Source organism: Akebia trifoliata, chromosome 1 (assembly GCF_017979445.1).
Source record: "Akebia trifoliata isolate Shusen 1 chromosome 1, ASM1797944v1, whole genome shotgun sequence".
Classification (NCBI taxonomy): Eukaryota; Viridiplantae; Streptophyta; class Magnoliopsida; order Ranunculales; family Lardizabalaceae; genus Akebia; species Akebia trifoliata.
This window is the reverse complement of record NC_141375.1, coordinates 22,333,730-22,357,090: the sequence shown is the minus strand read 5'-3', so window position 1 is coordinate 22,357,090 and position 23,361 is coordinate 22,333,730. Positions and strand designations below refer to the sequence as shown.

Sequence of the window (23,361 nt, the reverse complement as noted above, 5' to 3'; positions counted from 1 at the left end):
TTTTTCCAAGTAAAAAACGATGTTTGATGTATAATATCAAATGTACGACTAAGATGGGTGAAAAAAATACAAGTTTTGCAGGGACCATTTTCACGAGGAATCCAAAGGAAACATCTTTCCATTGCATCCATAATTTCAAATGTTACTGTTTAAGACTAATTTTCCTTATTCTTTTTTTTTTTTCCCCCACTAGAGTTTTCCTAGCTAGAATATGGGTGTAAGTAGAGCTCACAATGTGCCAATCCGAGTCATAAATTAATTAGGCCATAATGTTCTAATCCAAGCTCAACTAGTTAAGGTCAGACCCTAGGACATAAAATGAGTTGGATTTTATTTGAAATTCGAATTTAGTGGATTTTGGGTCATTGGAGTAGATCAAAATAAAAAATGGGTAAAATATGGTTTGATGTCCCATGATCCGGGACGGATCCAAGTCATACACGGATCCGTCAAAATATCCACCTAGTTACTCATCATGCAAAGTAAATCAAAATGTGTTTTTTTTTTTATTAAATTGAGAAGCCTCTTAGAACACATGACTAATCCTCGGTCACGTGTAGTAAAACCTTCCCCACATGCATTGGGTAATTTCTAGAATAAATTCGATGTGATACAAACTCAAGAGACCCGCTTCCTAAGATGTGGTCCTAGCCATCTCACCAATCCTTTGTAGTTAAATTAAGTTGAAATGCCAAACATTAAAAACTCAATTCTTAAACAGAACTTAAAAAATCTAAAATTGTGAAATACATAATCTATCAACTTCCAAGTATTTAAGAAACAAAAACTAAAAGAAGAATAAGAAGATATATGGAGAAGAAAGAGTTCGTTTTCGTCCTAGCACCAATTATGGGCCACCTTCTTGTGAAAAAGCAAAATAGCAAAGATAATAGAAATCACATAAACTCATGGATTTACATGGTTCGGCAATGTGCCTACGTCCATGGAATAAAACAAGAATAATCATTAATTTCTCTTAAGTTTTACAACCCTAGAGATCTCTATTTATAAAATCGAAAGTTGCTGAAACACGTTAGTGATCAAAAAAATAGAAAATCCTTAAGAAAATTTTACATGATTGCCCTTTTCATACCCCTAAAATTTTTGGGCCGGGGGCTCCGCTCCCAAAACCCTGGGAAGAGACACTACCCCCTTCACTCCCGCAACTCTAGGTAGCGCAATAGAATACAAGATATTTATATAAGCCTGAAACTTGAAATACCAAAATTGGCACTATGATCTCCTTTTTTGGGTATAGGACGTATACAATACTTTCCTAGTGATCAACCACAATCCAAATTCAAGACATCTATCACAACATCAAATTGCATGTAGAATAGTTTAGTGTATTGGATAACAAGTGCTGGAGAGGGAATGAAAAGTTTTTCAAGCTAACTCTTTCAATTGATGCATTTCACCTACAAGAACTTCAAGCCCCTTAAGTAACCCAATTAGATGATCTTAATATGATTGAAACAGACCCGTTTTATATGTCACTAGGAATCTAACCACAAATCATATACTTAGAATGAAACAGAACCACTACATTGTAAAGATGAAAGAATAATAACTAGTAGATACAAGATGACAATAACAAAAACATGACGATAAGCTATCTTACCCTATTTTAGAGCCATTCTTCCTCACAAGAATTATACATAGTTTTAGAATTTTTTTCGTTACAAAATTGTCCATTATTGGACCAAGAAGTGATGAATAGCTTTAGAATTTATTGTTAAAATGTAAATTGTTTAATTACTAGAGTTTGAAGTGCACTTGGGGATTTTTTTCCCCTTAATTTGATTATAAGACACTCAAAAGATAATTATTTTCAAAGCAATAACATCCTTGCATTATTCAAAAGAAATTACAAAATCGAGACATAAAAGTTACGAATACAAGTAAAGCATAAATTATAGGTTCTCTAGAAATCTACCGAAATAATTTATATGATACTAAAATAGAGTACATACTTTGTCCTTCACATCCTCGATAACTTGAAAATAAGCAACTCTCCAAGTCTTCTTGAATGCCAAAACACCGAACACACCCCAAAAGCCCACCATGACTCCCAGTGCCATGCTTAAATAAAAGCTTTCCATTTTAATCCCAAGGTCATCTTTACCTTCTTGTACACCTTCACCATCATTAGAATCTTGCGATGCTTCACCTCGTTTGTAGTACTCCGTGAGTGGAGGTCCATAAAGTCCTTGGTTCCCGACATAGCTTAACTTACTGAAGCTTTGGAGTTGAGTGCTCGTAGGAATTTTTCCTGACAAGTTGTTGTATGACAAATTCAAGTGCTCCAAAAAATTTAAATTGGCCATGCTTTGGGGAATGACTCCTGACAGTTTGTTTACGGAGAAATCAAGGGATTCCAATGAATTCATGATGCCTATTTTCTCAGGGATTTTCCCTGTAAGGCAATTCTCAGACAAGTTCAAGGATATCAATCCCAACAGATTTGTTAGCTCTTCAGGAATCTCTCCAGACAAACTATTACTTGAAAGGTCCATGCTTGCTACAAGTCTAAGAGTGTTGCTATATTCAAGCTGCATTCCTTTCATCATCAACAATGCTTTCTCAACATATTGAATCCCAAAGTTTGAGTGAATTTTTAGTAGACTTGAGTTTTTCTTGATGGCCATAGCACTTAGATTGTTGAAACATTGAGGAATGGTTCCTGATAGATTGTTATGTGCAAGGTCCAATATTTGAAGAGAAATGAGATAACAGAATTCTAGAGGAATACCACCACTGAACTTATTTGAACGAAAGCCAAGTACCAGAAGATTTGGTAAGCTTTTCCCCATCCATCTTGGTATGACTCCAAAGAATCCATTTTTGTTGAGGTCAATAGTCCTCAAGTCTGTACAATTTTGTAAGGATAAAGGCAGTTCTCCAGAAAGATTATTGTTGCTCAAGTGTAATGATTCGAGATAAAATAAAGTGCCCATGGAGCTTGGAACATTTCCTCTTAAATTGTTGTTCCCTAAATTTACGAATACCAGATATTGCCAATCCATCCAACAATCAGGAATCTCTCCAGATAGATGATTTTCTGAGAGATCAAGAAGTCGCAAATGATTGATGTTGTTCCCCGAATTGCATAGTAAGTCAGAAATAGGTCCGGAAAGTGAATTGTTGGAAAGATCCAGTTCTTTTATATTAGGAGAGAGACGGGGTAGTGGACCCTCAAGGGAGTTGGATTGCAAGTAGACGCGAACTAAATCCCAAAGATCAAACTTCAAAGACTTGGGAAATTCCCCCTTGATGTGGTTGTGGGAGAGATTTAGCAAGGAAAATTGGGAAGACAAATTCCAAAATCATGTGGGAATTATATCTGAAATTCCCGAGTTAAATAAGTCTAGTTGATGAAGATCCTTTTGTGTACGAAGCCATGCTGGAAATTGGTGGGTTGCTAATTTGACAGCTCCCAACCGTAGAGATTTGAGTTGAAAATGAGGAATCCAATCAGAGCTCACATTTAAAACCAATGAGGTTGAATACATTTGTATACTTTCTAATCTAGTGAGATTAGAAAAGTGAATTTCAGACACAATACCCTCAAATGAATTTCTAGAGAGGCTCAAAGAAATTAGTTTTGAAAGGCATCCAATACTCTCCGGAATAGGACCAGAAAATGAATTATTACTAAGAAAGAGGTGTTGTAGATTTTTAAACTGGCCTAATAGTTGAACAGGCAATGGACCTGAAAGGTTGTTTTCGGCTAGATTTAAATAATTCAAATTACTTGGTAAAAATCCAGAGATTGTACCTTGAAGATCATTGCAGCAAAGATCGAGGAATACAAGACTGCTAAAGTTAAAGAACCAATTAGGTATATCCGTGGACTTAAAATTGTTACTAGAAAGGCTAAGAGATTTAAGGTTGGTCAAGTTTTGAAGAGCCTCAGGTAATGGACCCAGAAGCCCATTGTCGCCAATATTGAGAGATGCAAGACCACTGAGATTAAATAACCAGTTTGGCATCGAAGGACCAAAATTGTTTCCAAAAAGATCAAGGAAAGCAAGAGAAGTAGAATTCACATATGGAAGAGAAGGAATGTCATTGATGAGATTACAGGAGCTAAGGTGTAACTCTGATAAAGAAGGGAGCATATTAATTACTTGCGGCCAATGATCAGATGCCTTGGTGAGGTTTACTTCACTCATATCGAGGTATTGCAGAGAAGAAAGATGAGAAAGCCATTCAAGATTCTCAGCATCTAATTCAGGATTACGTCCCAGATCAAGGTAACGCAAACTTGATAGATTTCCAAGTTGATGGGGAACTTTGCCACTGAAACCGGCTTCAGAGAGGTTTAAATATATCAGATTCTGGATCGATCCGAGGAAAGATGGAATGGGAATTCCTCCAAAAAGATTGTAGCTCAAGTCCAAGTAATTCAGATGTTTCAACTCCAAAAGAGAAGGACTTATCTCACCACCCAGTAAGTCGTAATTCGTGAGGTGTAGGCCAAGAACATGATGGGTGGTGTTGTGGCAACGTACACCTTTCCATGTTTTACAACAATCTTGAGCAGAAGACCAAGAGGAGAGCAGATTAAAAGGATCATTGAGAGATTGTTTGAAGGTGAGCAGAGCTTGTCTCTCTGTTTGTCTGCAAAGCACATCTGAATATGAAAATGAATTTGAAGAGAAAGTGAAATTGATGGTGTTGGCAATGGAGAGAAGCCCAAGCAGAAGAAGAAGAAGAACAAGTATGGATTTCTCCATCATCAATTGAATAACTATTACTATTACTATTACTATTAGAGAGAGAGATGAGAATGTCAATACATAGGCCAACTATTTATATACATTTCAGGCTCCGTCTCATCCATTTTTATACTTATGAGAACCGACGGTTCTTAGAATGAACCGGACTGAAAAATATAAAAACTCCTCCGGTTGGATCGTCAGTCTGGTCCGGTTTTTAATTTGGAAAATGTGATTTCCATAAGTAGAAGAAATTAGAGCATTTGCCTTTTGCTGCAGTTGTTGTTAATTTGGAAACTGTGATTTTCATATACATCTTTTTAATTTTATTAGCTTTTTGAAATATATATATATATATATATATATATATTATAAGTTCAATTTTATTATTATTTTAATCTATGGTATATCTTATTTTCCTGTATAAAAAAATTTTAAATTTAGATTAATTATTATATGTATTTTATTTATGCATAGCTTATAATTTTTTAACATTATCTTCTTTTTACATATAGCTTGCTTGTATACTTGAATAATTACATATAAGGAAACCAACTAAAAACTCGAATTAGCAAACTAAGAAACGAATTCTACATTTCGTCGAATTTGATGAAATTTGATGGCCCAAAACTGTCAAATTTGGGCATTTTTTCACATTGTGTCTATCTATCTAAATTATCACAATTCAGAACCAAATTACCAGAGGAAGGAAAATGTGGGTTGTGATTCTCCATCAACATGACCATTGAGATGTTAGGGATTTCTAAGAAAATGTTTGCTTCAAAAAAAGTATATTAATCCCTAAAAGATTGAAATATATCCCTAGCTAGGAAACTTGGGTTTTTCCTCAAATCCAAATAGTTAGGATAAGAAAGAGCCTCAACCGTGGGTTATGGCTACAAAAGTCCCTAGAATATTTCTAGTCTTTCATGTTGACGCCTATATTTTTAATCTTCTATCACTAACATGAGTTCGATTGATTTAAACGTAACCATTACATGTTGAACCACCTTTGTAGAATGGTACCCCCTTTTTTATTTCATAAGTTTGGGACCCATCAACAATTTGATAATTAAAGCTGATGTAATGCATTTGAGGTCCATCTTTGAAGGAATAGTTGGGGCAATCCAAAATCCAAAGCAATATCTTAAGGTTCAATTTTAGATTTCTCGATTTTAGGGGTATTCAAGTAAATTCTCAAGAGTATCGATGGTAGATATATATTTTGATTGATTGCATGGCACACTAACAAATACAAAAAAAAGCGGGAAAAATGATTCCCCCCCCCCCCCCCCCTCTCAACCCCCCAAAAAATAAAGTTAAAGTGACCTTAAGATTGACCTCATTTTACACTTTGCTTATGTGGAGGTGTGTACATATCATAGACGCTTTCCACTAATATCTCAATGAAAAGTATCTATGATTCGAAACATCTCCACATCAACAAAGTGCATAATGAGGTCAATCTTTGAAGTCACTTCAGCATAACTGTCAATCCATCATTTTTATCTTTAAACTTGATCTAGGGAAGGTCATTTTGGTAAAAACCAATAAAATTACAATCACCAACCCTATAATCATGGTTTTTAGTTTGCAAAACTAGAAAATATCCTTTCTTTTATTTTATTATTTTTAAAAATCCTTTAATCATGATTTTAAATTACAAATATACCCTTTGGATAAATGTACGTTTTCTCATATTATCTTTTAAATTATTATTTTTAAATAAAGGGAGAAACACTTTCCTCACTAACTTAGTAAGATTTCAAATGTTACTAAAAGTCATTGAGCTCAAATGGATTATCAAATTGGCAATCCAACACCATAGCCCTAGAGATTTCAAATGTTAATTCTTATATGTATTTTATTTATGCATAGCTTATAAGAAACCAACTAAAAACTCGAATTAGCAAACTAAGAAACGAATTCTCTCTACATTGCCCTATGAACTGAGATCTTTCTAGATTGACTATTATTGTATACACCTTTGTGGTATCTCACGAAGACTTATCTCACTACGTGAAAACTAGAAAATTCGACAGAAAAAATTGATGGGCCAAAACCCACAAATTTTAGAAATTGAATTTTGACGATTTAAGACCGTTGAAATTCTTGATGTTCCCAGATTTGACGACTTAAAGCTGTAGAATTTCCCCCATCCTTTATTAATTTGACAATTTCGACTCGTCAAAAAAAAAAATTTAATGAAAAATTCGACGCCAATTCGACCTCTTGGTCTGTCGAATTTTATGAAATTTGATGGCCCAAAGCTATCAAATTTGTGCTTTTTTCATATTGTGTCTATCTATCTAAATTATCACAATTCGGAAGCAAATTACCAGAAGAAGGAAAATGTGAGTTGTGATTCTCCATCAACATGACCATTGAGATATTAGGGATTTCTGAGGAAATGTATGCTTCGAAAAAAGTATATTAATCCCTAGAAGATTGAAATATATCCCTAACAAGGAAACTTGGGTTTTTCCTCAAATTCGAATAGTCGTGATGAGAAAGATTCGAATAGTCCGTAGAATCTTTCTAGTATTTCATATTGACTCCTATATTTTTAATATATATATATTATTTTTTTAAAAAGGTAAGTTCAAAGAACTTTATAGAAAAGTCTTTAAAAATATGAGTCTTTCAAATTTTCCACATTGACTCCTAACTTTTTCTTCTCCTATTACTAATATGAGTTCAATTGATTTAACGTAACCATCGCGTGTTGAAGAAGAAGGTAACCGTATTATTTTATACCCTTTTTTTTCTATAAGGATGGGCCCATGAACCATTAGATAATTAAAATTGATGTAATGCATTTGGGATCCATTGGGGTCCATCATTTGGAGGAACGACCAGCGAACACAACACGAAATTAGTAGATTTTGATCATAATAATGTCAGCCAATCTAAATTATTAATATTTTTGTATAATGTTCAATGATTGATACTTTCAAAAGAATGGTGAAAAGGTGCTTTGGATTGAAATTTAATAAGACTTGGAGAAATTTTTTAAAAATTGAATCACCAAAATACCCTTTTAACTTATTTGATTAGGTGAAATGGGAACAAAATTCCATCTTTTTCTCTAATTGATATGTACATTTTGGTAAGCAAGTTGCAAGTCTTTCTAGTCTTTATGTTGAATCTATCTTCCTTTTTTGTTTTTCGTTTTTCTATTTCGTAGTCATCACGACTTGCGTGTTGAAGATGGTAACCTAAGTGGAAATTGTACCCATTTTTTTTCCATACAATATGGGACCCATCATTTGAAGTAACAGCTGGGAGTGATTGTTTTTTCTCACAGACCAACACCGTTTTGACATGTGGTGCATATGACATAAGCAATAATAAGAGAAATTTTCTCTCTTGCCCATAGTTAAAAATTGAAATTTCCTAATAATATCATGTTGTTACATTCAAAAATATGATCTACTACAAAAGTGTTGTAGACAATGAAATTCAAAGAATTTTAAAACAAAAAAAAATATATATTAAAAAATTAAAAAAGTTATTTTTCATCATTGTATTTTAATTTTAAATTTGGGTGCTAGGTAGCCATCCATTTTCAACACCATTGATCAAACTCGAAAAAAAAAAATTACCATGAAATATTTCATGAAATCTATAAGATTGTGGTGTTTGATTGCCAATATGATAATCCATGTGAATCCCACAATATTTTTTAAGATTTGAAATCTAAAAATAAAGATTTCTAGGCAGTGGATGTGTAAGCAGGAGAGAGAAATCTCCTTCTTATTACTTATGTCATCAACGCCACATGTCTAAATGGTGTTGGTTTGTAAGCAAATTTGCTCACGGTGATGTGAGCTAATAATCACTACTGAGGTAACTCAAAAGTCCAGACTCTAGGGCCGAAATACTAATAAAAGACTAAAGCCCTCTTTGAAATACTTTAAGACTAAAGCCCTCTTCGTAAGGTTTAAAACGGGTCGAATACAGTCCAGACATGAGTATGTCCATTTCTATATTCAAATTGTTTTTAAACCCCTTCAATGTTGAAATTGGGAATTTTTGTTTTTTTTTTTTTTTAAATAAGAAAGAAAATTAACTAAAAAATAGGAATAATATCTCTTAGATTTTCTTTTTTTTATTTATTTTTAAACCCCTTAGGAAATGGGATTTAAGAGTTTTTTTTTTTATAAATAATTTAAAAAACTTATTAAAAAGTAGAGATAATATCCCAAGATCTCTTAGATTCCCACAAATTTGTTTGTTTTCCAAAAAAAAATCATACTCTTTTATCTTTATCTCTCCTTTGTAACCTCTTCCACATTAAAATTAAAATTAAATAATAATAATAATTACTCAAATCCACCTAATATCAATACGGATTTCAATGAATCGATTCCAATTCTATCCTTGACGTACTTAAAAGTTAGAACTATAAGTATCATATTTCGATTCCAATTTTAAAATAAGTGGACTTGAAATTGGAACTGCCAAGATAATTACTTTGATTAGAATTTTACAAGACATTAGGTCATAATAATTTTTTATTGGAATCTCTTGCTTATGAAAATTTAAATATAAAAGCTTAATTAATAATTTTGCATCTCAAAAAATAAGATAAGTTAAAAAATAAATTAAATAGATAATAATTATTATTATTTATATAAATGTATTACATATAAAAAAATCCTTGTTTTAAGATTTCGCCTTAGTCCTCAACTTGTATTGAGACAGCCCTGGGTTTGGCCATTTTAAGAAGGGAAAATTACTTAACAGTCTTTGGTGCTAACTTTTCTTTCAATTTAGTCCTTGACTGTAGAAAGCACGTTTGATTTGGCCATCAAACAAACCATCTCAATTGACTTTCCGTTAGTTCATCAAACAATTCGAGTTGATCCTACATTTTTACAATTCGACCAATGCATCTTCCTGTAAGTCAGTCTACTTATCTTAAAAGATATAACTCAATATTAACTCTTCTATCTTTTTTTAATTTGGTAAAGTAAATGTATTGATGATCAGTTTATTAGCACCACCATGATACTTTGCACATGACCAAAGTAGAGCATTGAAAACATCAAACATAAATTTAACACAGAAAGAACCTGATTTAGGTTTTTCCAGAATATGCTACATGAATACATGGAAATATAAAAGAGAAAACTACGAGAGAACCCATCTTATATTCTTGGAGTACAAGGGGAAGGATAGGGCCATGGTTTTGTGGGGGTTCGGGATGAAGTATGGCCATCATCTTAGTAAACTATCGATGGCAGCGGCCGCTCAGTTTTTGCCGTCAGTCACAAAGCCAATGAATCCACTTAATTAAAAATTCCCTTTGAACGGTCAACAGAGCACGATAGGAACACTGGACTCACCAAGACCAATTTTATTCATCCAAAGGCTTGTGCTTTAAGCAACTCTGACTTGGAGGATGAGATGCACATCCCTCTTGAAGATTGACCTCAGCTCTTCATTGGCTTCCACTCCTATTCTCCTGTGGTTACCACAAGAAATATACCCTTCGTGAGCATGAAACCCTAGATTGATTTTTATAGGTGTAAGCATGAAACCCTAGATCAAATTACGGAAAGGCAATATATTATAAAAATAAAAGGAAGAACACAAAACATAACAAGATTTAACATGGCTCACGAATGCCAACGTCCGCTGATGAGATGAGAGCAACTCTCTCCCACTACCTCTCAGACCTCCAAACCTTGAAACCCTAGTTTCCCCCAGCTTGATTTTACTCTCCTGTAACACTAAAACGAGTACCATAACATGTACATATAAGCCCTGAAACCAGTTTGCAGTGCAGACGCATATTATAGATCACTAGGAATCTGACCACAACTCATACTAAGAATGAAACCAAAGCACTGTATTGTTAAACAAATGTGGGATTATGATAATGAATCGATAAAAGAGTCATCTTAAAAATCAATGAAGTACTTTGGATGGTATTAAGCAGTAGCCACAAGAAGACAATATTGAAAACATGATGGTAAGCTAGGTTACCCTATTTTAGAGCCATTCTTCCCCACAAGAATTTTGCGCTGGCTTTGTTTGTGAGTGATAAAATGTTGCTCGATCCTGAGAGACCCATCTCTTAATTCTTTCCAATCAATTAAGCGATGGTCCAAAGTGTAAGGAATTTCCTGAAACAGGGAACAATGATGATAAATTTGGCGAAGAGAAGAAGACACATTTACAATGTAAAGATAGAAAAATAAAACACCAGACCTGATGAATATGGTGTAACATCTTTTCTCGGACAACTTCCAACGATATGCTTTTCATGATATCTTCATTCATAACTGTAGGATCCTCATCCCAGGGTCTCTTAACTGCCTAAGGGCGAATAAACATTGAATTGCGAGAGTAAGTTGTATTATATGGACAGCAAAGACCATCATCATCATCATCTACACCTTATCCCAACTAATGACGTCAACAATATTAATCTTATTTCGCCATTTAACTCTTATCATAAATCATATCTTCAGTCAAGGCATGCTCATATCTTTTCTTACTACCTCTACTAAGACATAGACAACAAAGATGATGGAGAAAAAGATATAGAAAGTCATTTTAATAGGAAATCTTAAAATCTTTCTAAGCAGTTGAAAGTCTAGAAAACATACATATCCACAAATGATTGCAAATATTTCCATTTGGAAAATGCTGGAATGACACAAACAGAAACACATGGGTGACACAAATGATGTGGTGGCGCGCACATAACCATAGATGCTTTTTACTTGTATCTCGTGGAAACGCATCTACGGTAATGTGCACAACACCACGTCATTGTGTCACCCGTGTCTCCCTTTGTGTCACCCCAGCAAAACTCTTTCCATTTATATAGGGGAGATGGAAAGGAAACATTACCTGAATATTTTTCATTTCCACAAAATTTTGGAGTTAGTAATTATGAATGGTGCCTAAAAATTAATAAATTAGTACTCAATTTAAGACATTATGAAGAAACTATATCAAAAATTAGTTATTGCATTCCAATTTAATTGTGTAAATAAAAACCATATTTTTATAATAAAAAAATATTATTTTGATCAAAATAAAATTTTAGAACTTATACAGAATAAGAGGCGGGTCAGAGGGATCTATGTAAGCATGGTTCAAAGTTTCTTTCTGTTTCAGTGGAACATTCCAATTTGTTAACATTTCAGAATGAAACATTGTGACATTTTAGAATGTTTCGCAAAGCATATCCATTTGCAAAAATAAAAGAAATTGTTTGCTAATATTTAAACAAATTTGTGGCTTCAAAGACTCGTTTTGAGGTTCCTAAGTTTGTTTCAAAACATTTTGATGCATTTCTACTGCAATTTGAGGTCAAAGAATGTGATTTGCAATTCTAACTTATATTTAAACACTAAAAAATAGTTATCTATATTTACCTATGACTAAAAACTCAAGTTAATGATTTAAAGTGAATGTTTCAGAACATTCGAAATGGTTTCAGTACCATTTCAATTTTTGAAAAATACGTGATTTAAACCTTGGTTACAAGTACCTATGACCTCCAGTGGTCTAAAGACAAATGCTTTCACTGTTACATACTTTTGAACATGTAACAAAAAAATTAGAAGCACTCTTTTAATCTAATCAAGGTTTTGAATTTCAGTTTTGATATTTACATGAAAATGAGAATGATAATGTCGCATTAATTATATACACTTAAATGAACAAATTAATAAGTTCTACTACACTCATACATTATTATATTTAACTAATTAGAACATGGATAATTGTATGTACATGCTTAATGAATGTATCAATATGCTTAGAATGCATAACAATAAGATGACATATAGATACCTAACTAATGATAATATATTTCCACCAATGAAGGAGTGATATAGTAATGTACAAGTCCTTGCAATAAGCAATTTTAGTTTTACAATATTTTTATAAGTTCTATTAATATTTGAAATATTTTGAACAAATTACTGTTTATCGACAAATCTCCAAAAAAATCTTGCACTTTTATATAGGATGATTATTTCGGTCAAAATTTACTATTCAACGAAATACTTAGAAAATGAATCGTGATTTCCACTGAAATATGAACGAAAGAAATTGTCGATTAAATTACGTGTCGAGCCTTATGGAAATGGAAATGGAAATATTTTAGTATATTTCATGGAACCATGTGAAATCTAATTCTATCATTCTAAAACTTCTTTCGATCCCCAAAGTTCAATATACGTGTTCAAAGTACATTATTCCACAAGAACGCTTTCCAACCAAAATAGCTATCAACTTCTAGCACCCCCACCCCCCATCATCCCGAATACCCCCACCACTACCCCTATCCCTACCCCCAAGAATGGTTTCCCCAGAACATATCTCAACATGCTTGTCTTTCATCGGAACGAGTGCATCTGTGCAATTTGGATGATGAGACCAGAGCCAACTCCTTCCCAAGCATGGAGCCAACTGGCAAGATTTGCACTCTCTCTATAAGCACAGTCCAGAAGAAAAATGGAACTAAGGATTGTCTGTTATTGGGTTAAGAATAAACAAATCTACCAGAGAATGATATCTATCTCCTGAAGGCAAACAATGCAATGATGAGAAAGATAAGATGGAAATTTTCCACCTTCCAAAAATCAAACTGATGTCATTAATCAGATTAACAAAAAGTAGACAAATATATTAAACCAAAACTCTATTGCCCATGGGTAATGAATGTAGTGCTAAGATTAAAAGATGGTTACAGACCTGCTCCATCAAATATTGAGAAAGATCTTTCACTCCTGAACCTTTGAGACCCGATATCATGAAATATCTACAAAATATGAAGAAGGGATCAAAAGCTAACACATATAGAAGAAAACTAGCTAATTATCCAAAGGAAAATAAATAAATAAAGAATTTGACCTTTCATATCCAGGAAGATCTCCAAATTCGTTGGCAACCTTCAACAAGTCTTTCTTCTCTTCAACTAGATCAACCTTATTCATGCACAACACCCTCTTTTGTTTTGGGTGTTCTTGGACTCCCAAATTTTTAATCAATTGTATCACCCTTTTGTCTGGCCTAAATAAATGTAAGAAGTAATTGGTCAAGAGATCCTTGATATAAATAATACTATTGCAAACAAAAGATATGAAAACAAATGGGTACCCCATTGACTCAAATGACATGAATGCATGCATCAATTTGCAGCTAAAGTCAGAGAGTTGAAAAGTGCAATTAAAGCTCTCACAAACAGGGAAGATATATTTAGAGAGACTATATTGGCACACCAACTTTTGCTAATGCCACCCCAAGACGTGTACTAATTCTTTGGTGATTTAACTACGAATTGGGGTGGCGTTAGCAAAAGTTGGTGAGGCAATAGAATCTCTCAATTTAAGCACATGAACAGGTGATATGATAGGAACCTCTGTATATCAAATAAGCTACCATGCAACATGGAAAGTTATCAATGGACGCAAAATATTATATATATATAAAATATATAACGAAGATCAGTTGTCATCAAGAATTCTGAAATATTTGGAAAGTGGCCCAAAAAAGAATCAGAAGCTTTTGAAATAACTTAATGACTCAGCTGCAAAACCGTGGAGGAAATGTGTTTAAAAATAAAAATAAAAAGCATAATAAACAAGCAAATAAACAGTCGTCCAGAAAATAGAAAGGTTCAATAGAATAATCTCTTACCTGGTAAGATGCCGATTGACATCAAAAATAACTATAAGCACATCGTATAGATCGACTGAGCTCCAAGCGCTTTCCACTCGAACCCTCACATCAGTTTTGCAAGGGTATCCACTACTCTTTAACATGAGTCCTGGGGTGTCAAAGAAACACTGTGCAAGTAATCAATTCAATGTGCTAAAGGAAACACTGAAGTCGCAAGCACAAAACACCGAAGATGGTTTACTCCTAACTCACACCAGTAGTAATATGGATAGGAAACGTAACAGAATAATATTGTAAAAAGGATGTTGTTCATATGCCAAAAGAGGAAAATCAGTTAGGAAAATGTACTTTTCCCTTTTTGTTATGTAATAATTTCAACAAAAAGATTGAGGAAAACATTAATAGGAAAAACAAAACAATAATGGAGCCTCCATAAAAACATAAACAAAGGCATGCTAGCCCCTACTCACAAATGCCCAATGTATATGCTGTGAATGTGCTTCAACATGGATATGGTACATTTTCAGTTATTTTGCAAGAAAACCAAAATAATGAGGATAACATAGCCTCATATGGGTACAAATAAGGCCGAGAGAAAGGGTTAAGTTGAGTTTTGAGAAGATGTGTGATGTAAGGATAAAAATTATGTGGACTGCTTTTTGTAGGTTGCTTCCTTTAAAAGTGGTAGAAGCTAGTGGGAGGTCTCGTTGTAAAGGACTACTTAAAGCACTTTTTAAATAAGTATGAATTTATAAATTTAATGACCAAAAAAGTGTACAAAGAAGCCAAGGAAGTTGAGGGGACTTACTGTGGATCAACAAAGAAAATAGAATACAATTGTACTACCCATTTACAATGATATCCCAACTAAAAACAAAATCCTCAAAAAAGAAACCCTTGCAATCCATAGAAAGCTAGAACCATTGACATAATATAAGTTTAACATCAATGATGATGTCATGAAGCTCCTTTTCATTAACTTAGAAGCCCTTCAACTCGTTTCCTTCCAAAGACCCAAAGAATTGCAATGGGAAATAATCTCCAAACCAACCACCCTCTAGGAGAAGCAGTACCAAGCATACCAACTACTAAAGAGATTTAAAACCAACCTTTGGGAAGTCCATATATACTAGAGAGAAAGAATAAAGGCATGCAATTCTTTAGCAAGATCACAAAGAAGCAGAAGTTTGTTATTAGGTTATCTGTTAACCTTTGCATATGGAGCAAAAAAATCTACAATGATTATCTTTTAATTGATCAGTAGTTGACTGTCAAAATAATCTGACAAAGCATTTAGGCAAGGAGGGAAACTTTCAAAGAGATCTTGGAATCCCAAACAAAAGTAGCTATGAATTTGAATCTTGGAGACGAATCCAACTGGGGTAAATTGTGAACAATTGGAGCTTCCTCAGGTACTTGCTTCATCACATGGGTTTTGGGGACAGATGGATCCTTTGGGTGATGTTGTGTGTTTCCTCAGTCGTTTTCGATTTTAGTGAATGGTACGTCTGAAGGTTTCTTTAGGAGGTTGAGAGGTCATAAGCAAGGGGACCCTCTTTCGCCTTTCTTGTTTTTAGTTGTAGCATATACTTTAGGTAGGATGCTAGGCAAGGTAGGTGAGAATGGTGATCTTGTTAGTTTCTCTTCAAGGCAAGGTGGGCCAGTGATTTCTCATCTACAATTTGCATATGATATTTTGGTGTTTGTGGATGCATCTAAGAAGCAGATTGGTTTTCTAGGGGGTTTTGTTGTGTTGTTTTAAAGCAGTTTCAGGTTTGGGTGTAAATTTTTACAAGAGTAAGGTATTAGAGGTTGGAGAAGTTCTGAGAAGCCATTTTTTGGTGGCCTGTTTGGGCTGTCAAATGGGAGCGTTTACAACAACTTACTAGGGTTTACCTTTGGGAGCGGCTTACAGAAGTAAAGCACTGTGGGATCCGATGGTGGAAAAGTTAGTAGAAGGTTGAGGTCTTGGCAAGCAAGGTATTTGTTGAAAGGGGGGAAGTTGACACTCATCAAGAATGTATTGGCAAGTATACCAATCTATTTCCTTTCACTCTTCACCATGCCCCGGAGTGTGGAAGAAAGGTTGGAGAAGTTATTTCATGATTTTTGGTGGCATGACAGGTTTGGCAAAATTAAGTACTACTTGGTGAGTTGGAAAAATGTTTGTAAGCCGAAGGAAAGGGGGACTTGGAATTAGTAGACTCAGGGTAATGAGTCAAGCTTTACTTGAGAAGTAGTTGTGGAGATTTGGGGTGAAGGTCAATAGTTTGTGGAGGAAGGAGGTTGAAGCAAAGTTTGGGGTGGAGCCATTCGGTTGGGATAGTAAAGGTACACAACTATCCTTTGGTTGATTCTTAAGGTTCTTCCGGGGTTTCGCCGAAGGATTAGATTCGTCGTAGGTTCGGGGGAAAGAGTACGGTTTTGGGAAGATATTTGGAGTGGGGAGACTTCACTCTACTAGGGATTTCCACGAATCTAGTAAAGGTACACAATTATCCTTTGGTTGTGAGGTCTGGAAAGGAATTCTTAAGATTCTTCCGGAGTTTCGCCAGAGAATTAGATTCATGGTAGGTTCAGGGGAAAGAGTATGATTTTGGAAAGATATTTGGAGTGGGGATACTTCATTCAACTTGAGATTTCCACAGTCAGTATTTCTTTCCACAAAGAGAGGATTATTGATGCACTCTTTTCTTACCCAAGCTGAGGGAGGTGGAGGTGGAGGTTGAGATCTTGGCTTTAGAAGGAATCTAAATGATTGGGAGATGGAAGGGGTGTATGCACTACTTCAGTGTCTAGAATGTGTGTCATTATCATCGAGATGGGTGATACTCGTCGTTGGGGGGGGTAGACCTTCAAGGTAATTCTTAGTTAGCTCTTTTTATGAATCGATGATGATTATAGTCTCTAATTTCCTATCAAAGGAAGTGTGGGGGTAAGAATGTGCCTTCAAAGATATCCCTTTTCATTTGATGTCCGGTGCAGAGGAAGACTTTGACTATGGATCAGTTGATGTTAAGAGGTGTTCGAGGGCCTAATGTTTGCTTACTTTGCTTAGGATTCGAAAAGGCCATTGATCATCTTCTTCTCCATTGTACTTTCTCGAGACAAGTTTGGAGTTTCTTTCTTAATAGGTTTGGTATGGAAGGGTGTCTCCCTGCCTCTGTTAATGCCTTGTTAGCAAGAGTGGGGTGGTTCTTTTAGTGATGCTAAAAGAGTGTTGTGAAGGCTTACCCTGTTTGGGTTATTTGGAAGGAGTGTAACAACAGGCGTTTTGAAGGGAAAGAATTGGCGGCTTAAGAGGTGTCCTTTTTAGTGCTTTCGTGTCTCTTTTTATGGTCCAAAGTTCTCTTTGAGTTCAGGAGTGTGTTTTTTTATTCTTTTGTGGCTAGATGGGATTGGGTTTGTAGTATTTCGTGTTAGTAGTTGTCGCTTTTTATGATCGTTGTCGTTGTACTTTTAGTTGGTCTTTCTCAACCACTTATTCAATAAATTTCGTTATCCATAAAAATAAAAAATAAAAAATAAAAAAATTGTGAACAAAACATCTCAATTCCATAGCCAAACCCGCCTAGCAAGCTCCAAAGGAAAGACATATAATTTAACATATTAGCAGCAAAGCCAATTGCCTAATCATTCATTTTCCTTTTATGGCTGCTCGAAAGCGGGACCACATAAGATCCGTTCCTAACTGCATCATTCTATCATGTTCAACAGTTTTGACTTTATAGTACTTTTGGAGTAGAAGGTTGATGCTTCATGGTTCATTCAAAAGTAGAATTCTTCTAATGATGACGTCAAATAATAATATTCACACTCTAGGTCAATTATTACAATATGGTTTGTGTTAGGAGACCTACAGATTTCTTCTTTTATTCCTAAGTGAGAAGATAATAAAAGAAGAAATCTGTATATAGTGATGCATGCATCGATTTTCAGTATCCAGAATACATGGCTACATGCAATCCATGTACATGGCCATCATCACCAGCCAAGATCATATAAAATATGCAACAATTTGGTTTCTGAAATTCCTTGACCAAGACATGCAAAGCGACAAAGGAATCAAGAAAATGAACTTACAATTTGAGTATTTCCCTTGATCATTACACCTAAGACTTCATGGGTTGTCGTATTTGTCTTCCGTGAAACAGCAGCAACTTTGGTTCCCACCTATTTCACAAATGCAGTAGATGCTTATAATAGATACAACTAAATGACCAGCATATCAAGCATGATAATATTAGAATTTATAATAACAAATTTTCCTTCTTCATTTTTCTTTGGTCTTGATAACAAAGGACAATTTCCCAGATAAGTGAATGCAAGACAGGTCATTAGAGATAATCTGATAACATAATTATCTTTTTGAAATCATATGAACACATTAAGATAGGTTCTATAAGACAAACTACCACTTTAGGTGCTAGTGAATGCTACTGTCATAACAATGTCTTGATAAACTATATGGATGCCAATTCATCTTTCAAAAAGAATTTTAACATGGATCAGATTAACTCTTCTCCTTCACAGCATAAAATTATCAAGGAAAAAAAAAAACACAAATGAAAACCAATTTATTCGTTCAAGGGGGAAACAGAAAAAAGGTCCTCATCTTGATTGACTTAAACTCAGCCACAAGAGCAAAGAGAATGGAATACATTTCTTTCTCTTAGTAATTTTCCTGCGGAGTGACTTCTTGACGTCTCCCTTATCCTGTCCTACAAACGACAGTCTACTTCTCTACTACTTCAACCCCTTTCCTTGTGTGGAGAAGGATGAATCAATTAGCAAGTAATGGTCAGGGAGGGCCTAAATCCAGTGCTCAACTGATTGATAGATTGCAATGTACCTTTGAGATCGGGGTTCAAGTCCAACGCACCCACCAAAAGAGTAGTGACCATTGGCAACTCAACGAGGGTTCCCATTATCAGGAAAAATAAGAAAGAGAGAAAAAAAAAAAAGGGAGGACAAGTAATAATAGAGAACAAAAAAAGCAACTATGTGACTCACCTCCTCGTGGAACTTGGAACAAGGGAACCATCAGAAACTTTTTAGACTACCCAACAACTTCTAGTTCATAGTTTTTACTTTCGTATTCTTTATGATACAAGCAAAGGTATAAAATCTACACTTATCAAAACAAAAATATAATAATAATAATAATAATAATAAAATAAAATGAATAAAAAAATAAAATAAAATAAAATCTTTTCATGGTATGTTGGTCCAAAAAGTGCCATCCTAAATCTGTGGGAATGTCCTTTATTTTATATATAAAGTAATTTTAGTAAGAAGAGAAATAAAGGAGGTCGAGAAGACCAGCCTACAAGAGAAACAAAGGCTATAAAAACACGGGGCGGGCCTTCCTTTCCATGCAAGAATGAAAATTCATTAAATAGCCTAATTCCTTATAGCCCAAGTCTTGGATAATAAATATTTTCGTTTGTCCCATGCCTTCAGCTCCCACATAAAAGTAACACTTCATGCAAATGAGTAAGTACCCAAAAAAGCACAAAGAGAGTGAAAGAACACCCTTTATGCAAAGTAGTAAATGAAACATATAATAATTTTTGGGAGGAATCATGGTCACAAACTTTGTGGTCGATTAAGTTAGCACCAACAAAGCAGGTGGTTTCCAAATTAACCGTGTTTGGGATACTATGACACATCTAATGGAATTTGAAGAAAGAAATTTACTAGGATTTTTACCCCTGGAAAATCATGGAGAAAATCAATAAGACCCACTGACCCGCATCCACACCTCTATGACACATCTAATGGAATTTGAAGAAAGAAATTTACTAGGATTCTTAACTCTGGAAAATCATAGAGAAAATCAATAACATCCACTGACCCACATCCACACCTCTCTGACTTGGAATTCCCTTAAATTGAACCAACATAAGAGTAACAACAAAATCCACTGTACATTTAGGCAATCTCAATCGCCACACCCCTCATTGGAACCGAATCTAGAGACTCAAGGTCCCCCAAAAGTCTAACTCTTCACATGGAAATGTATTTCTGAGAGCCTCCCAACTCAAGTGACCCTCTTCAGATGAAAGAATCCAAGATCCTATCAACCCCATTTGTGATAAAGAACTGGAAATTATTGTGCACACCCCAATCCATTATCGAATAGTTCAAAAAATCTAATTTGGATTACCCTAACCATTTTCATGTGCATTCAACCGAACCATTCCCTTCTCAATCAACTTCAATCTTAGTTAAGCCCTCCAGTGTATGGAGTTGATAAGCCAATATAACCATAATTTGAACAGCTCTCGCCCTGTGCATCAGGAAAGCGAAGTGTGTTTGGGTTTTCAAAAGAAAGCATGTGAATCCAAAGCATGTATCAGTAGACAATAGTGATTGTTCAGGTGTGCTTTGGTTTTCAAAAAAATAACTTGTGGATCTCAAGCATGCATCAATATGGCAATGATCTTGGACAAGCACGGCAGGCATTCAACTCCAGAAATCTGATTCCCTAATAATAATAAAATCTCATAAATGTGCTCTCTGTAGGGAAGATCTATGACTGGGTGACTAAAGTTATTGCTCGAGGTGCAAGTAACAAACAAAAGCAACAAGCTGGTTTCAATTTTATCATTCGTAATGATTGAAATGCACCTAATTGTAGAGCTAGAAGAATCTATCGCCATTGGTCGAGGACACAAAACGGTAAAATAACTAGGCGTACTCTACTGATTGTTGAAGGGGAACGATGAGTTTCTGGACTTTCTCAAAAAGGAGATGATACATGATTGACAAGAAACTTAAATCTCGTATTAAAGAAAATACAGTTTTGTTACACTCCTTGAAAACTATAAAAGAGATTATAGTCCAAAATATTGTAATCAGACAGTTCATGTTTTGGTTCAATGGGAGTTCCTTCATATCAGTAATGGGGAGTCGTCAATACCCTTTTTCCTCCTGCGGAACTACCTATTTATGCTTCTCCGTGTTTTATGCTTATCCAAATATATATATATATATATATATATATATATATATATTGAATTGCATTACACAATAGTAAATGTAAATAAGTCAATCCCCAATTAGACTGTATAAAGAGGCACAGTGGCCAATCCCCTCGTTGGCCACCACAGGGATTTACCCCGGCTTACTTGGTATTGCATGTGCCCGGGGGATTTGGGAGAGATATGGTGCTTTAAGAGGCCAGTTGCCTCACCCTTGCAAGTCGGGCCTACAGGTCTAGAACCTACATATATATATATATATATATATATCCCCCGGGAGAGATATGGTGCTTTAAGAGGCCAGTTGCCTCACCCTTACAAGTCGGGCCTACAGGTCTGGAACCTACATATATATATATATATATATATATATATAGGATGGCATTCTTTTGACAAAATCCTAGACAACATTCTGGACAAAGCATTTTGTCTTATATGGGCTAAAAATTTCAGAATGGGCTGATTTTTTGTAAGGATGATCTCTATGGTGAGAAAATCATCCTCACAAAAAATCAGTCAATTCTGAAATTTCTAACCCTAGTTTATAAGATGAAGAATCGTGAACCGTCAATTTTTACCGTTAGTTTATAGCCACTTTTCATGGGGTTAGAAGTTTCAGAATTGGCTGATTTTTTGTGAGGATGATCTACTGACTATAGAGATCATCCTCACAAAAAAGCAGTCCATTCTAAAACTTATATATATATATATATATATAGAGAGAGAGAGAGAGAGAGAGAGATTGTATAAAGGGGTTATTAACATCTGAAATTTAATGACTGAAAATATGTCTAGGGATGGAGACCACATAAAGATCATGTTAGACAAACCAACCACACAATTATTATTTTTTGCTTGGTGGGATTAGTGGTTAATAGTTAGCATTTAGTATAAGAAGGGGTTCAAGGGGTTTGAACCTAAGACCTTGGGAACAACCTCCACAAGGTCTTACCACTTAGCTAAGTGGTCCTTCTTCAACGACACAATTATTTGCATTCACCCCGATTAACATCATCACCAAAATTCAGCCCATTCCAACATTACTAAACATGAGCCCAATGAGGAATCCTAGAATTCCATATGTTTCCTGGTATTAGCAGTTGAAATAAATTTGGGAAAAAAATCTAATTAATTATATGGTTGTATCTTTCGTAATTCAAATTGATGTTTCATAAGATTGAAATGTCAGAACAAATTTATCCATGTTACCCAAATTGCACTATAATCAACAATCGATGGAAAGTGTGTTCACAAGTGTACATGCACATGTGTGGATGTCATTCAACAGAAGACTCAATGGTAAAAAAAAAATTACGAGAAAGAAGCAAACCATGAAGTTGGTCAAAGCAGATTTTCCAGCATTGGGAGCTCCAATAATTCCAACTGACAATGACTTCTGGTCTTCCTCCTTCACAACCATATCCTCTTCTTCGACGTCATCAGGCTTCTGTAAGGCAGCTTGAAGTAGAGCTTTCGCAAGAAATGTCGCTCGCCGTCTCTCTTCTTCTTCTTCTTCTTCTTCTTCTTCTTGGGTAATTCGAGAAATTGACTTCTGGCTATTGTTTCCAGAGATTATCCGATCAGCTTTGGCTCGATAAGCCTTGTTCCATGTGGGTTTCTGTTGAGATTTGGTAGCAGAGTCAGAATCAATGGTATGTAAAGTATAATGGCTGCTATCAAAGACAGGTGTGTCTTCGTCTTCAATGGGATTGTTGGGATTGTCTTCTTGAGGTTGGGCTGCGTAGAATCGACAAAGAGAGGTGGACTTCAGATGGGTTTTGTGGGTTGTTGAAGAGAGAGATTTGAGGCCTCTCAGAGTTCTCAAAGCTCTTAAAGCTTTCATCTCAGGTTGTTGAAGTTCTTTTCAATTTGAGATTTCTGCATCAAAACATACAGAGAGAGAGATGGGATTTTCTAGGGTTTGGAAACAAAATTGTAGAGAAAAGAGAGGAACACACTGATGAATCTGCTGTGGTGGGATGTGTTTGTCATTTTGATATTTT

General features: G+C 34.9%; 1 protein-coding gene and 1 pseudogene across 8 annotated transcripts; both read right to left on the bottom strand.

Moving 5' to 3' along the window:
• Positions 1-1,833: 1,833 nt before the first annotated feature.
• On the bottom strand, positions 1,834-4,771 carry LOC147410966 (receptor-like protein EIX2; annotated as a pseudogene).
• Positions 4,772-9,782: 5,011 nt separating this feature from the next.
• Positions 9,783-23,361, bottom strand: LOC147410965 (GTP-binding family protein). Of its 8 annotated transcripts, none has more exons than XR_015178367.1 (9): positions 22,689-23,359; positions 18,456-18,545; positions 14,391-14,539; positions 13,605-13,763; positions 13,446-13,512; positions 10,941-11,048; positions 10,716-10,855; positions 10,341-10,451; positions 9,783-10,191 (listed from the first exon to the last, which is right to left on the bottom strand). XR_015178367.1 is itself a non-coding variant. In XM_086442408.1 (8 exons), the coding sequence occupies exons 1-8, from the start codon at positions 23,199-23,201 to the stop codon at positions 10,107-10,109; spliced, it is 1,311 nt and encodes a 436-aa protein (XP_086298534.1). In that variant the 5' UTR covers positions 23,202-23,359; the 3' UTR covers positions 9,783-10,106. The 8 variants fall into 8 exon arrangements, 6 of the variants coding, with proteins under 6 accessions (XP_086298534.1, XP_086298548.1, XP_086298556.1 ...); XR_015178365.1 differs by having other exon boundaries at positions 10,350-10,451; XM_086442408.1 differs by lacking the exon at positions 10,341-10,451.

Excerpts from the sequence above, each read along its gene's own strand:
- LOC147410965 (XM_086442408.1), bottom strand. The coding sequence starts at position 23,201 with ATGAAAGCTTTAAGAGCTTTGAGAACTCTGAGAGGCCTCAAATCTCTC. Across the intron at positions 13,513-13,604 it reads GATCTTCCTGGATATGAAAG|ATATTTCATGATATCGGGTC; the intron begins GTCAAATTCTTT and ends CATATTTTGTAG. Across the intron at positions 11,049-13,445 it reads CTCAATATTTGATGGAGCAG|GCAGTTAAGAGACCCTGGGA; the intron begins GTCTGTAACCAT and ends ATTCGCCCTTAG.